This window comes from Phytophthora cinnamomi (genome assembly GCF_018691715.1).
Source record: "Phytophthora cinnamomi strain GKB4 chromosome Unknown Contig1, whole genome shotgun sequence".
Taxonomy (NCBI): Eukaryota; Oomycota; class Peronosporomycetes; order Peronosporales; family Peronosporaceae; genus Phytophthora; species Phytophthora cinnamomi.
In genome coordinates this window covers 695,717-705,782 of record NW_027150934.1, presented here as the reverse complement: position 1 = coordinate 705,782, position 10,066 = coordinate 695,717, and the positions used below count along the sequence as shown (strand labels likewise).

The following is a 10,066-nucleotide window of genomic DNA, read 5'->3' as shown; positions in this document are numbered from 1 at the left end:
GGCTCTTCAAGCCACTTCCGTTTCACGACTTTTCAAACAAATCAAATGAGAAACAAACACTACAATGAGAATAGTTACCATGTCGATATTCATGTCAATAGGCAAACTAGGCCGCCGCTTCTTTCTTGGCACTCTCGACCGCTGCTCCGTTCTGTTTGCCATGTGCTGTCTCCGTCACTTCGTCCAGCAATTGCTTCAGGGCGTGCTCGAGCGCCTTTTGCCGGAACTGCTGCGAATAGAGGATGGCCTGCTCAATGTACGTCTTCACTGCTGTCGGACCGCCCTTCATCGCCCGGAGACCGCTGACAACAAACTCTTTTTCCTGTTCAACCAGGAAGCAACGCCGCGGGTGAGCAATTCCGATAAAATAACACTACATGCAGACAAACTCTTCGTACCTGCTGAGTTGTTGTGCGGGCCTTGATAAGGCGAATAATGGTGCTCCACGACTCCCAGTTCTCCGCCAAAACGCCATAGACCAGTCGCACAAAGCTGCTGTTCTTCTCGTCCTCCACGAAGTCGCCGTCGTGGAGCGGGATACCCAGCATCTGCGCAGCTTCGGCCTTGACAGAGTAGTTCGAGCCCACTGAACTGTCCGTCATGACCGAGTCGCCGCTCTCGCTTCGTCCAGGAGACGAGATAGTTGACGAAGTACTGGAAACAGGGGAGCTGGGCGAGTGCGAGGGTGAGCCCGGCGACGACTTGAAAGATGGCGAGCCATGCATTCTGTGAGAACGCTTCGAGTGCTTCTTGTCGCGCTTTAGTTGAGAAGACCGCTTCCGCGTGCGCTGGCGCTTCGGAGACTGGCCTCCCAAGGCAGCTGCTTCATCTGCAGCTTCACCTTGGTACACGTTGCTCGCCTTGGAGGAACTCTTCTTGTATGGGTTGCCCAGATTGAAGCACAGTTGGCGCCGTCGCAGTCCGGAAGGGGTATCCTCGTCAGGCTCCGCTTCAGCCAGAGGGTTGCGGAGCGCTTCTTTCTTGACCAACCGCGATTCATAGTCACTCATTACGTCAATTGGCTGGCGATGCTTTTCGTCTTCCTCCACAGCACGCCAACTTGGTGCCAACTTTAAAGGCACCGCGTCGTCCTTCGGAGCCGTCACACGCGGAAGCGCTACTTGGAACTGGTGTTTCGAGGACTTCTCAAAGAACAGCAGCTTGCTCTTCTGGTGAGCGGCGCGCAAGTCCTGAAGCGACATGGTAGCAATGGCATCCAAAGTTGCGTCTGTCGGGTTCGCCCCAGTGCCATCCCGGTTAGCAATAGGCGAGGCGGACGGGGAAGATTCCGGGATGCCGCTGCTGCGCAAACCTGAAGTAGAGTTGTTTGTCTCGCTGCGACTCGCTCGAGAGTACAGTTTGTTGTTGCTGTCGCTCTCCGCAATCGCCTGCTCCCGCAGTCGATTCAAGAAGTTGGAGATCTGGTAGCTCCGCCCGGAATCCTGAACTTCAGGAACCATGTCGTGGAGATTATACTTGCGCAGGGCCTTCTTCAACGGGGCGTAATAGTAAAGCGGGCATCCACTGAGGTACGACGAAAAGGACTCGCGCCACGAGGATGGCATAGCCTTCGCTTGGAACATCCACATTCCTGTCGCCGAGTTGATGTTCTGGCCGCTGGCCTGGTACACCCGGGCGACTTCCACAAGCAGCGAGAAGAGCTTGGGGAAGTTGTACGGCAGCAGCACGAGCACGGCGTTCGCTGACGAGACTCCAGCTCCCGAGCTCGGCGCGCGCAGCATTCCAATGGGGTCTCCCAGCCGGCCGTCCCCCTTGCTGCCTTGAATGTACACGAGCCAACGCTGGCCCCGACTCGGCGTCGGACTGATGGACGTTTCCAGCAGGTAGTTGTCCGCCGGGAACTTGAGCGTGTCCAGCAGCATGTGGCTCGTGGCCGCCTCGATGGCGTTCTCGACCGTGCGCGAGTACACGAGCGTCGGGTGCGCCTCGCGCGTGGGCAGCGCGACGGTGTTCCTGTCGAGCCAGAAGGCCTCGGCCACGGGCCAGCAGAACTCCCTGCCGCTCGGCAGCGGCGCGATGATGTTCCTCGTGGTGGGGAACTCGGCGTCTCCGTCCACGGGCTCGCACTTGAACTTGACGACGGCGCCGGCCTTGAGCTTGAGGATGATCTGGTCGATGCTCTGCTCCACGGCCGGCTTGGACGTGGGCATGTAGAGCATGCCGCCCGTGGCCTCGCTGAGCGCCATGAGGTCCGCGGGCACGCTGGGCTGGGCCTTGGTGCCGTTCATGGCGGCCGAGAGCTTGAGCGCGACCGTGAAGAGCCGCTGGTCCCAGCGGAAGGGCTCGTACGTGAGCTCGGCGCCCACGGCGCTGGAGGGCGCGAGGGTGAGCGCGTCCTGCACGAGGCCGTCGGCGCTCGAGAGCGCGGTGGCGTCCGTGAGCAGCACGCAGACCGACACGTTGGTGTTCCAGGGCGCGCGCCCGAGCGCGTAGCTGTCCCAGTTGAACTGCAGGCGGATCTGGTTCATGAGCTCGAAGGCCTGCTTGAGCGCGGCGCCCACGTCGCTCAGGTCCGTGGCGCGCAGGTTCTTGAGCTCGCGCAGGAAGGCCTCCTTGTTGGTGGACTGGTCCCAGCCCACGCGCACGCGCCCGTCGTAGGGCGCCGCGTCCGCTTTGCCGCCGCCTGCGCGCGCGTCGCGGCCGCACGACAGCAGCATGAAGTGGTGCTGGTAGCGCCGGCTCGGGTCGCGCACGCGCTTCACGAAGCGCTCGACCGCCGACTTGGCGTAGTCCAGCAGCGTCATGCCCGAGCTCGTGCTCTGGTTCATGGACGCGCTCGTGTCCAGCACGAACGTCACGAGCATCTCGGCCGCTACGTCTGCGTGTGCTGCTCGGGCTCGTGCTCGTGCTCGTGCTCCCTGGGGGAAAATTACCGAGTGGGAGCGATAGATTACGGGGAGTAAGTTACATTCGCCTGCGTGGGGACGTTATTTATTTATGTTACCGAGACCGTCCGCCAGCGTCCTCCTCCACTACTGTCGCTTTAGGCGCGGAACTTGCGCTTCTTGAGCGAGCGCTCGACGACGGGGGCGGCGGCGATGGCGTCGGCGTTGCGGCCCTTCCACTGGAGGAAGTCCTTGGCGTCGCGGACGCCGGCGTCGAAGAGCTTCTTCTCGTCCTGCGTGAGCTTGCGCGTGAACTCGGTCGTGTCCTCGTCCAGCGAGCTCATGGCGTTGTTGAGCAGCTCGCGGTAGCGCTCGCCGCCGAAGCACAGGCGCAGGACCTCGTCGATCTCCTGCTGGGCCGCGGGCTCCACGAGCGGCGCGAGCTGGCGCCCCACCTCCAGCACGTAGCTCGAGAACTCGCGCAGGTTCACGCTGGAAGGGCCGGCCTTGAGCATGCGCCGGAAGCGCTTGGTCAGGAAACGCGGCGGCTCCACGCGCACGTCCCCGCGCCGCGCCAGCGTCGTGGCCAGCCACAGCGGCAGCTCCACCACCGCCTTCTCCGCCAGGTCCGGCGCGCGGCAGCTCGGGTCCAGGTACCCGCAGTCCAGCGCATCCGTCTCGAACGTGCACTTGACGCGCTCGTCGCCCGCCAGGATCTCGTCGATGTCCAGGTACCCGCCACCGCCCATGCTCGTGCTCATGGTCGCCGCCGATACTAACGTTTTTTATTATGGCGCCAATTTCAAAACTGTCAGCGTCTAGCCGTTCAGATTTAGGTTTTTAGGTCACGGTAGGTCCTTGGGCGTATTGTTCTAGATGGTCGCGTAGAAGAGGCGCCAGTGTAGCCATATCCTGTGAGCAGCTACCGTCACGATGGACGAGCGCCATGTCGAGCAGAAGCTGCGCGCGCTGGTGCGCTCCTGGGGCGTGTCGACCTTCAGCGAGCGGGTGGCGCTGCAGTGGCTGGGGCGCTTTCTAGTCCGTGGCGACGACGATCGCGACGACTTCCGCCGCCTGCGCCGCTGGATCGTGCTGCAGCTCAACCAGCGCCGCGTCCCGGATGACTGCTCCGAGTGGCAGCGCGGGTGCCCCGAGGTGATCCCGCTGCTGCGTGCGATGCCCGTGTGGGACTGCAGAGAGCTCCCGTGGGTGCGGACGCTGGAGAGCAACTACGCTGTCATCAAGCAGGAGCTCCTGGCGCTGAAGCACTGCGGCAAGTCCGGCTTCCAGCCCTACCGAGCGCCGTCCTGGGCGAGCGACATCCACGTGAGCTGCGGCTGAGCTCTTCGCTATTAACTGCACCGCTCCCAGCCGAGTTGTGACTTTTGTTGCTGCTGCTTCTGCAGGCAGAGGACGGACTGGGCAGTGCCGGACACGACGCCGGGGACTGGAACGTGCTCTACCTGTTCCTGCACAACGTCGACTTCCAGGCCAACAGAGCGCTGTGCCCCAAGACCGCTGCTATTATCGAGTCCATCGACGGCCACTACGACCACGCCTTCTTCTCGGCGTTGGCGCCGCGCACTCATGTCAAGAAACACAACGGGCCTACCAACAAGAAGCTGCGATGCCATCTGCCGCTGGTAGTCCCTGGAGGGACATGTCGACTCCGTGCTGGAGACGAGGTAGTCTACGCGCAAGAGGGCAAGTGCTTCGTATTCGACGACTCGTTCGAGCACGAGGCGTGGAACGACGACGACTCTCGCAGTCGCATTGTGCTGATCATCGACGTGTGGCACCCGGATCTGAGTGCTCAGGAGCGCAAGTTCCTCGGCTTCCTGCGGAACGCGCAACTGCGGATGGACAAGACCGTGTGCCAAGACTCCGGCGACAACTTCTATTCCATCATCAAAAAGGCTGGCGAGGCTAACGCTTCCCCTCACGAAGCTGTGTGGAGCTAATTTATCTAGGCAGGTCGTTGTCGTGTTCCAGCTCTATCCACACATATCCACATGCGTAACTAACGCGATCGATACTCGTGCGTTTTGGCACCAAATCATTCGGACTCGGTGTCCGAATCATCGTCGTCAATTATCGCGAAGGACACTGCCTTAGCCTTCGAACTCACCTTTGTTTCCCTCCGCACTATACCGTTTCCGTTCAACTTTCCGTTGACTGTTGCCATAGCCTTCAGAGGCGGTGGCTTCACTTCGTTGTTGTCGTCATCATCGTCACTCGAACTCATAGCAGCAATGATACTTCTTCGCTTTGCCCAGCGCCGACGAGCATTCTGCACCATTCTAGTGGCCTCGATGTCATCTTGCTCATCGTCGTTATCGCTCGTTTCCTTTAATTCTTCCTCATCAGAGGAAGAACTGCTAATTGTGATGATATCGTCTAGGGCAGGGCGTTTAGGCATTGGGACGTGAGAAGCAGCGCTCGGCATGCGCTCGTCTTCAAAGGTAACTGATCGTCTTGCTGATGAACGCGGGCGCGCAGGGGTATCAATTGTCGAAGGCGATGGAGCGACTGCTATTGCCTGTGTTGTTGTCGGTGGCTGGGCAGGTGCTGTCGATGGCGTAACCCCGCGAGAGGTTCGATTAAAAGGCATCACGTGGACAGCTTGGCGGATTACCTCTTCGCATTCATCCACGACGCGAAAACGCACTTGACCAGCCTCAGCAACAATATTTTCTCCCAACAACCGTAAGTTGTTCAGAACGTAATCAAGTTTACGCTGAAGAAAAGTGTTTTTGTTGCCCTTTGCAGCTTTCCGCGCGTCGCCGGCCACTCGATGTCGCTTGCGCTTCTTGTTTGGTGCGGTAAACATTGTCCCTCCTCCCGTGTTAGGTTTCTTCGGTGATTTTCCAGGAGAATCGCCCTCTTGCACGTTAATCCGAGCAGGCGAAGTAAGCACATTTGCTATCTTCTCCTCCAGCTTGTCCTTGATTTCTTGAGGTCTCAACATTTGACTCTCCACACTGCCTCGCATCCACAGTTGTTCCACCACGACTGCTTGGCTTGCACCCATTCGATGAGCTCGGCTAATAACTTGCTGTTCCAGTGATTTATCCCAAATTTCATCCATCAAAAAGATGTGAGTGACAAACGAGAGATCTAATCCGTGGGAGCCAACCTCTGTTAGCAGAAGTACGTTCACGTTCGGGTCCTTCCGGAAGCGCATTAGCTGCTTCATTCGAACTTCTGGACTAAGACCAGCAATAAAATCGGCCGTTGGCACACCTTGCTGAGCAAATGCAACTTTCGTGTGCCAAATGTGCTCCTTGAATTGCGAGAAGATGATTGCTTTCAAATAGCGCGCTTGGCGGCGCGAAGAACGCCCGCTTGGGTGGACATTACCTAGTAAAAACTCTTCTTTCAGTTCCTTGATGCGCGTGGCAGCGTAAAATGCTTTGCTAGCGTCGATAAAATGAATATCCCGAGTAAGGTCCAGCGCGCGACGAGGCTGTCGGGGGGCATTTTGGCCGTTTGCCTCTTGACCGCGTCGATTCCTTCCACGACCTCGGGGCTCACCTCCTTCACGGTTATGTCGCTGATCTTGGTTTACGAGCTGCTGGAGCTGATTAACGCGATCTCCATGGCGACCATTTTGATTTAGATCGGTGTTGGCGGTTCCTAACGCTACGTCCTCCGCCATCTCAAATTCAAAGCCTGGCTGAAGCCTTTGAAACGCCTCACGGTCGAACACTGCATTGCATCGATAGCAAATGGGGCCAACCCTTTGCATGCGGTCTTCCACACAGTCGGCGCAGCACAAATGACCACAAGGGATGATCATAAGTAGCTGCAGCTTGCGCCTGCAACATCCACACTCGGTAACCATTCCCGGAAGCTGCACCTTCCGAAGATATTCCAGCACCACCGTCATGTTTTCACCGTCGACGTGGTAGCCGCTCAGCATATTTATTGTATCTAGTCGGGACTCCTCAGTTAGCGAAATCTTGACGGCAGATCCGCCGCAACAAGCTGAGCGAAGATTGGAGACGACGCGCAATGCATCCTTTCGATTGATTGGGTTCAAGAGGCTATCCGCGTGCTGGCATCCAGGGGTTTTCGGGTCCATATTCGTAATTACCAAGTTCGCTCGGACAGCCGCGGCAACACCATTGTATTGAGCATATTCACTTGGTGTGGGATCAATAAAAACTGTGCGCCGAATCGGCTCAGGTAAAATCTCGCGAATTGATTCTTTCGTATGCCGCATCATGATTCGGCTTAGCAGGTGCTGCAAACGGTAAAATCCAACGATTTCATTGCGCTCGAAAGGCCGAGCGATCGCCTTCACCCAAGCTTGTCCATCAGGGTTCCCGTAAGGTAGATTGCGCAAAAATACTAGAAGTCCATGCATATAGCGGAGATCGGCTGACTGTAGCGTATTTGGCGTCGGCGTTCCGGTCATCACCCACCGTCTCTCCGCACATAACAAGCGGGCCAACTGCATCAAATCTGACGGAGTCTGACCTCCCAGTTTGTGGCCTTCGTCAACAATCACTCGCACCCAATGAACCGTTAAAAGAGAGGACACCTCTCCACGAAGAGTGCCGTCAGCATAACGCTGCGAACCTTCAAACCCATACCGCTCAGGCATACGTTCCTCCAAAGCTGAAGTGGGTCTGTGAAGTCTCCATTCCCGCGCCAATCTAGTGAACGAAGTGATGACTACATCGTACTCAGCAAGGTCATTATTATACGGTAACTTGTGCTCGACACCAGGGTCAACAAACACACGCAAAGCTCCAGGTGCAACATGGGTTTCGACTTGGTATTTCCAGTGTTCAACCAGTGGATCCGGCACCACAATCAGAGAAGCTCCAGAGCTCACCAGGTCCTCCACATTAACAGACCGACCCCGCGACCTAGCCGAGCGCAAGCCTGGCCTATTTACACTTCCACCAGGACCTCGCGTATCGATTGGCGTGTTGTCTGTTGTTTGTCCCTTTGTTCTCAAAATCAGTGCCAGCATCGTGATCGTTTTGCCGAGACCTGGCTCGTCGCAGAACATGCCTCCGCAGGCGTCACGTGCTGTCACGTGAGGATGTGTGATGACTCGGTCCTCAATCAAATCAACGGCCGTTGCAGCCTCACTTTCCGACTCGGACGACAGGATAAATGGGTGTGGCTGAGGTATGCAAGTTAGCGACGGTGTTTCGCGGCGCAGCATCCACTTGAGCCCCCTGCGCTGGTGCTCGTACAACACAAGGTTCAGTCCGGGAACCACTTCGTAGGCCATGTGCTGGAACAGCGAGCACACGCCACTGAGCGAGGCAAGGTCGCGCGCGTTCATCAGGCACACGACGCTCTGCAGCACGTTGGTGGGCAGGTCGGTCAAGAGGATCTGCTTGTTGGCGCGCGTCATGCGCGCCACGTACGTGGCGTCGTCGCGGATCTCCATCTGATCCACCTCCATCTGACTCGTCAAGCTGTGGAACACATCAGGCAGGTTGAGCTTTTGCTTGGGCTGCTGCGCCTGCTTGTCCGTGTCCCAGGGGTGCAGCCTGCAGCCCACGACGTGGCACGAGCTGTTCTTGGCCTGCTCCAGCGCCGCACTCAGCGCCTCTTCCCGGGCCTGCTCGTTGCGCGGCACGATGGACAGCACCGTGGCCTGCAGGTGGCACAGCACCAAGTCGAAGTCCTTGAGCGCCGTGCCGTGCTTGGCCTCGTCGTGCACGCGCACGCGCAGCTGGAGCGTCGCGACCGGCGCCTGGCCGGCGGCCACGACGTACGTGGCGTGCACGCGCAGCACCAGCCGCTCGCTGAGCAGCAGCAGCGCTCGCAGGAAGCGCACGAAGTCGCAGCGGCAGCCGCTGGCGCCGTTCACGCACGCCGCGTCCTTGCGCACATTGGGGCGGCTGAAGGCGAGCTGGAGCCAGTCGTCCGCCGTGCGCTGCAGCGTCACGGGGACGCGCGTCTCGCTGGTCGCGGTCGTGGGACACACGTCCGCGTACACGGGCGCTAGAAGTTCGATGGTGCGGTCCACGCCCACGGCGGCGTCGGCGCCCGAAGCCGCGGCGGAGTGCGCCATCGCCTCGCGTCGGATGAGACCGTGCTGCACCAGAGAAAACCTGCTGAATGGCATGGAGCTTCAGTTACATTCGGTTGGATGGGGGGTCAGAGAAAGCAACACAAAGTTGAAGTGCCGAATTTGTGGAAGTGGGCGGGCGAGGCAATCGCCGTTAGACAACCAGAATCATAGGTACATGATCTTGAGGTTGCCGAGGTGCACACTGTGAAAACTTGCAGACGAAGCTGGATGCCACCGTTTTCATTTGAGTGGTGTTTTTGGCAAGTTCTCCAGGTTATGTGTTCTCGAATCACACGCACCGCTCTTTGACATCCTGGCGAGCTGATTGATGGACCATGCGCAGTGTGGTCGCAGAGTTTGGTCCGCCTATCGGTCCACCCTTGGCGTGTAGTGAGGCGCGCCTAATGCACTGTAGCATGTTACGACTGATGCATTTCCTGTCGACAATACATGTAGCCAGCTGATTGCATCGACGGATACTCGCCGTACACCTTCCCTTTTGGGGGCTGTTTTCGAGTCGAAAGTTTCGGCTTGTGCCACGGTCTGGTTACAAGCGACAACATTGATCGACTTGTCAGCGGCCTCGAAGTTACTCCAGCTTTTTTTTAGGCATGTTTTGCTCAAAACTTTTTTTTTTACAAGAGTTTTGAAAACATCAGAAGCTCCTTACGTCCAACCATGTCCTAGCGTCGAACTTACAGACTGTAGCTGTAAGTTACAGCACATACCTACATACACATATTAATACATACAGTGCACACCTGCCTACGATATCCTGCTGCAACGAAGGTATGAATAGTGAAGGAACATTGAACACAGCAGATTTCAAAGCGTACCGTACCGTATCGTAAACGAACTGGAGATCAAAAATATGGGGGTGACACACCGTCTTTATCTTAGTATTTGTGCGCTACCAAGTAGAGTCGAGGACATTCGGTCGTCCGCCGTACATATCCACAGGCCATTCAACAATTGTTTTCATGTTTTCGCGTAGGGGGTCCTGAATCTGTCATTTTTTTTCATCTAGCCATAACACCTATTACTACTAGGAAGTCTTGGCGAGCCTTTCCGTGCTTCTCAATCTTCTCAATGCCTCTTGAAGTGCTCTTGCAGTGATTTGAGCGTCCACGGGTCCGATACAAGCTGGTCAAGCCGACCTCGGAGAACGTGAACATTG

General features: G+C 57.5%; 5 protein-coding genes across 5 annotated transcripts; 2 read left to right on the top strand and 3 right to left on the bottom strand.

Moving 5' to 3' along the window:
• Positions 1–106: 106 nt before the first annotated feature.
• IUM83_06312 (Integrator complex subunit) lies at positions 107–2,825 on the bottom strand (the record flags this gene model as incomplete). The annotated part of the gene is made up of 2 exons (XM_067930507.1): positions 107–322; positions 399–2,825. 2 exons carry the CDS (start codon positions 2,823–2,825, stop codon positions 107–109), a joined length of 2,643 nt encoding a protein of 880 aa, XP_067800475.1.
• IUM83_06313 (uncharacterized protein) lies at positions 1,882–2,175 on the top strand (the record flags this gene model as incomplete). Its single annotated transcript, XM_067930508.1, has 1 exon — positions 1,882–2,175. One exon carries the CDS (start codon positions 1,882–1,884, stop codon positions 2,173–2,175), a length of 294 nt encoding a protein of 97 aa, XP_067800476.1.
• Positions 2,826–3,004: 179 nt separating the features above from the next.
• IUM83_06311 (DNA replication complex GINS protein psf3) lies at positions 3,005–3,607 on the bottom strand (the record flags this gene model as incomplete). Its single annotated transcript, XM_067930506.1, has 1 exon — positions 3,005–3,607. The coding sequence occupies one exon, from the start codon at positions 3,605–3,607 to the stop codon at positions 3,005–3,007; it is 603 nt and encodes a 200-aa protein (XP_067800474.1).
• A 172-nt stretch (positions 3,608–3,779) lies between these two features.
• Positions 3,780–4,807, top strand: IUM83_06310 (Aspartyl/Asparaginyl beta-hydroxylase; the record flags this gene model as incomplete). The annotated part of the gene is made up of 2 exons (XM_067930505.1): positions 3,780–4,172; positions 4,253–4,807. The coding sequence occupies 2 exons, from the start codon at positions 3,780–3,782 to the stop codon at positions 4,805–4,807; spliced, it is 948 nt and encodes a 315-aa protein (XP_067800504.1).
• Positions 4,808–4,902: 95 nt separating this feature from the next.
• Positions 4,903–8,889, bottom strand: IUM83_06309 (F-box protein; the record flags this gene model as incomplete). The annotated part of the gene is made up of 2 exons (XM_067930504.1): positions 4,903–5,243; positions 7,953–8,889. The coding sequence occupies 2 exons, from the start codon at positions 8,887–8,889 to the stop codon at positions 4,903–4,905; spliced, it is 1,278 nt and encodes a 425-aa protein (XP_067800398.1).
• Positions 8,890–10,066: the final 1,177 nt, after the last annotated feature.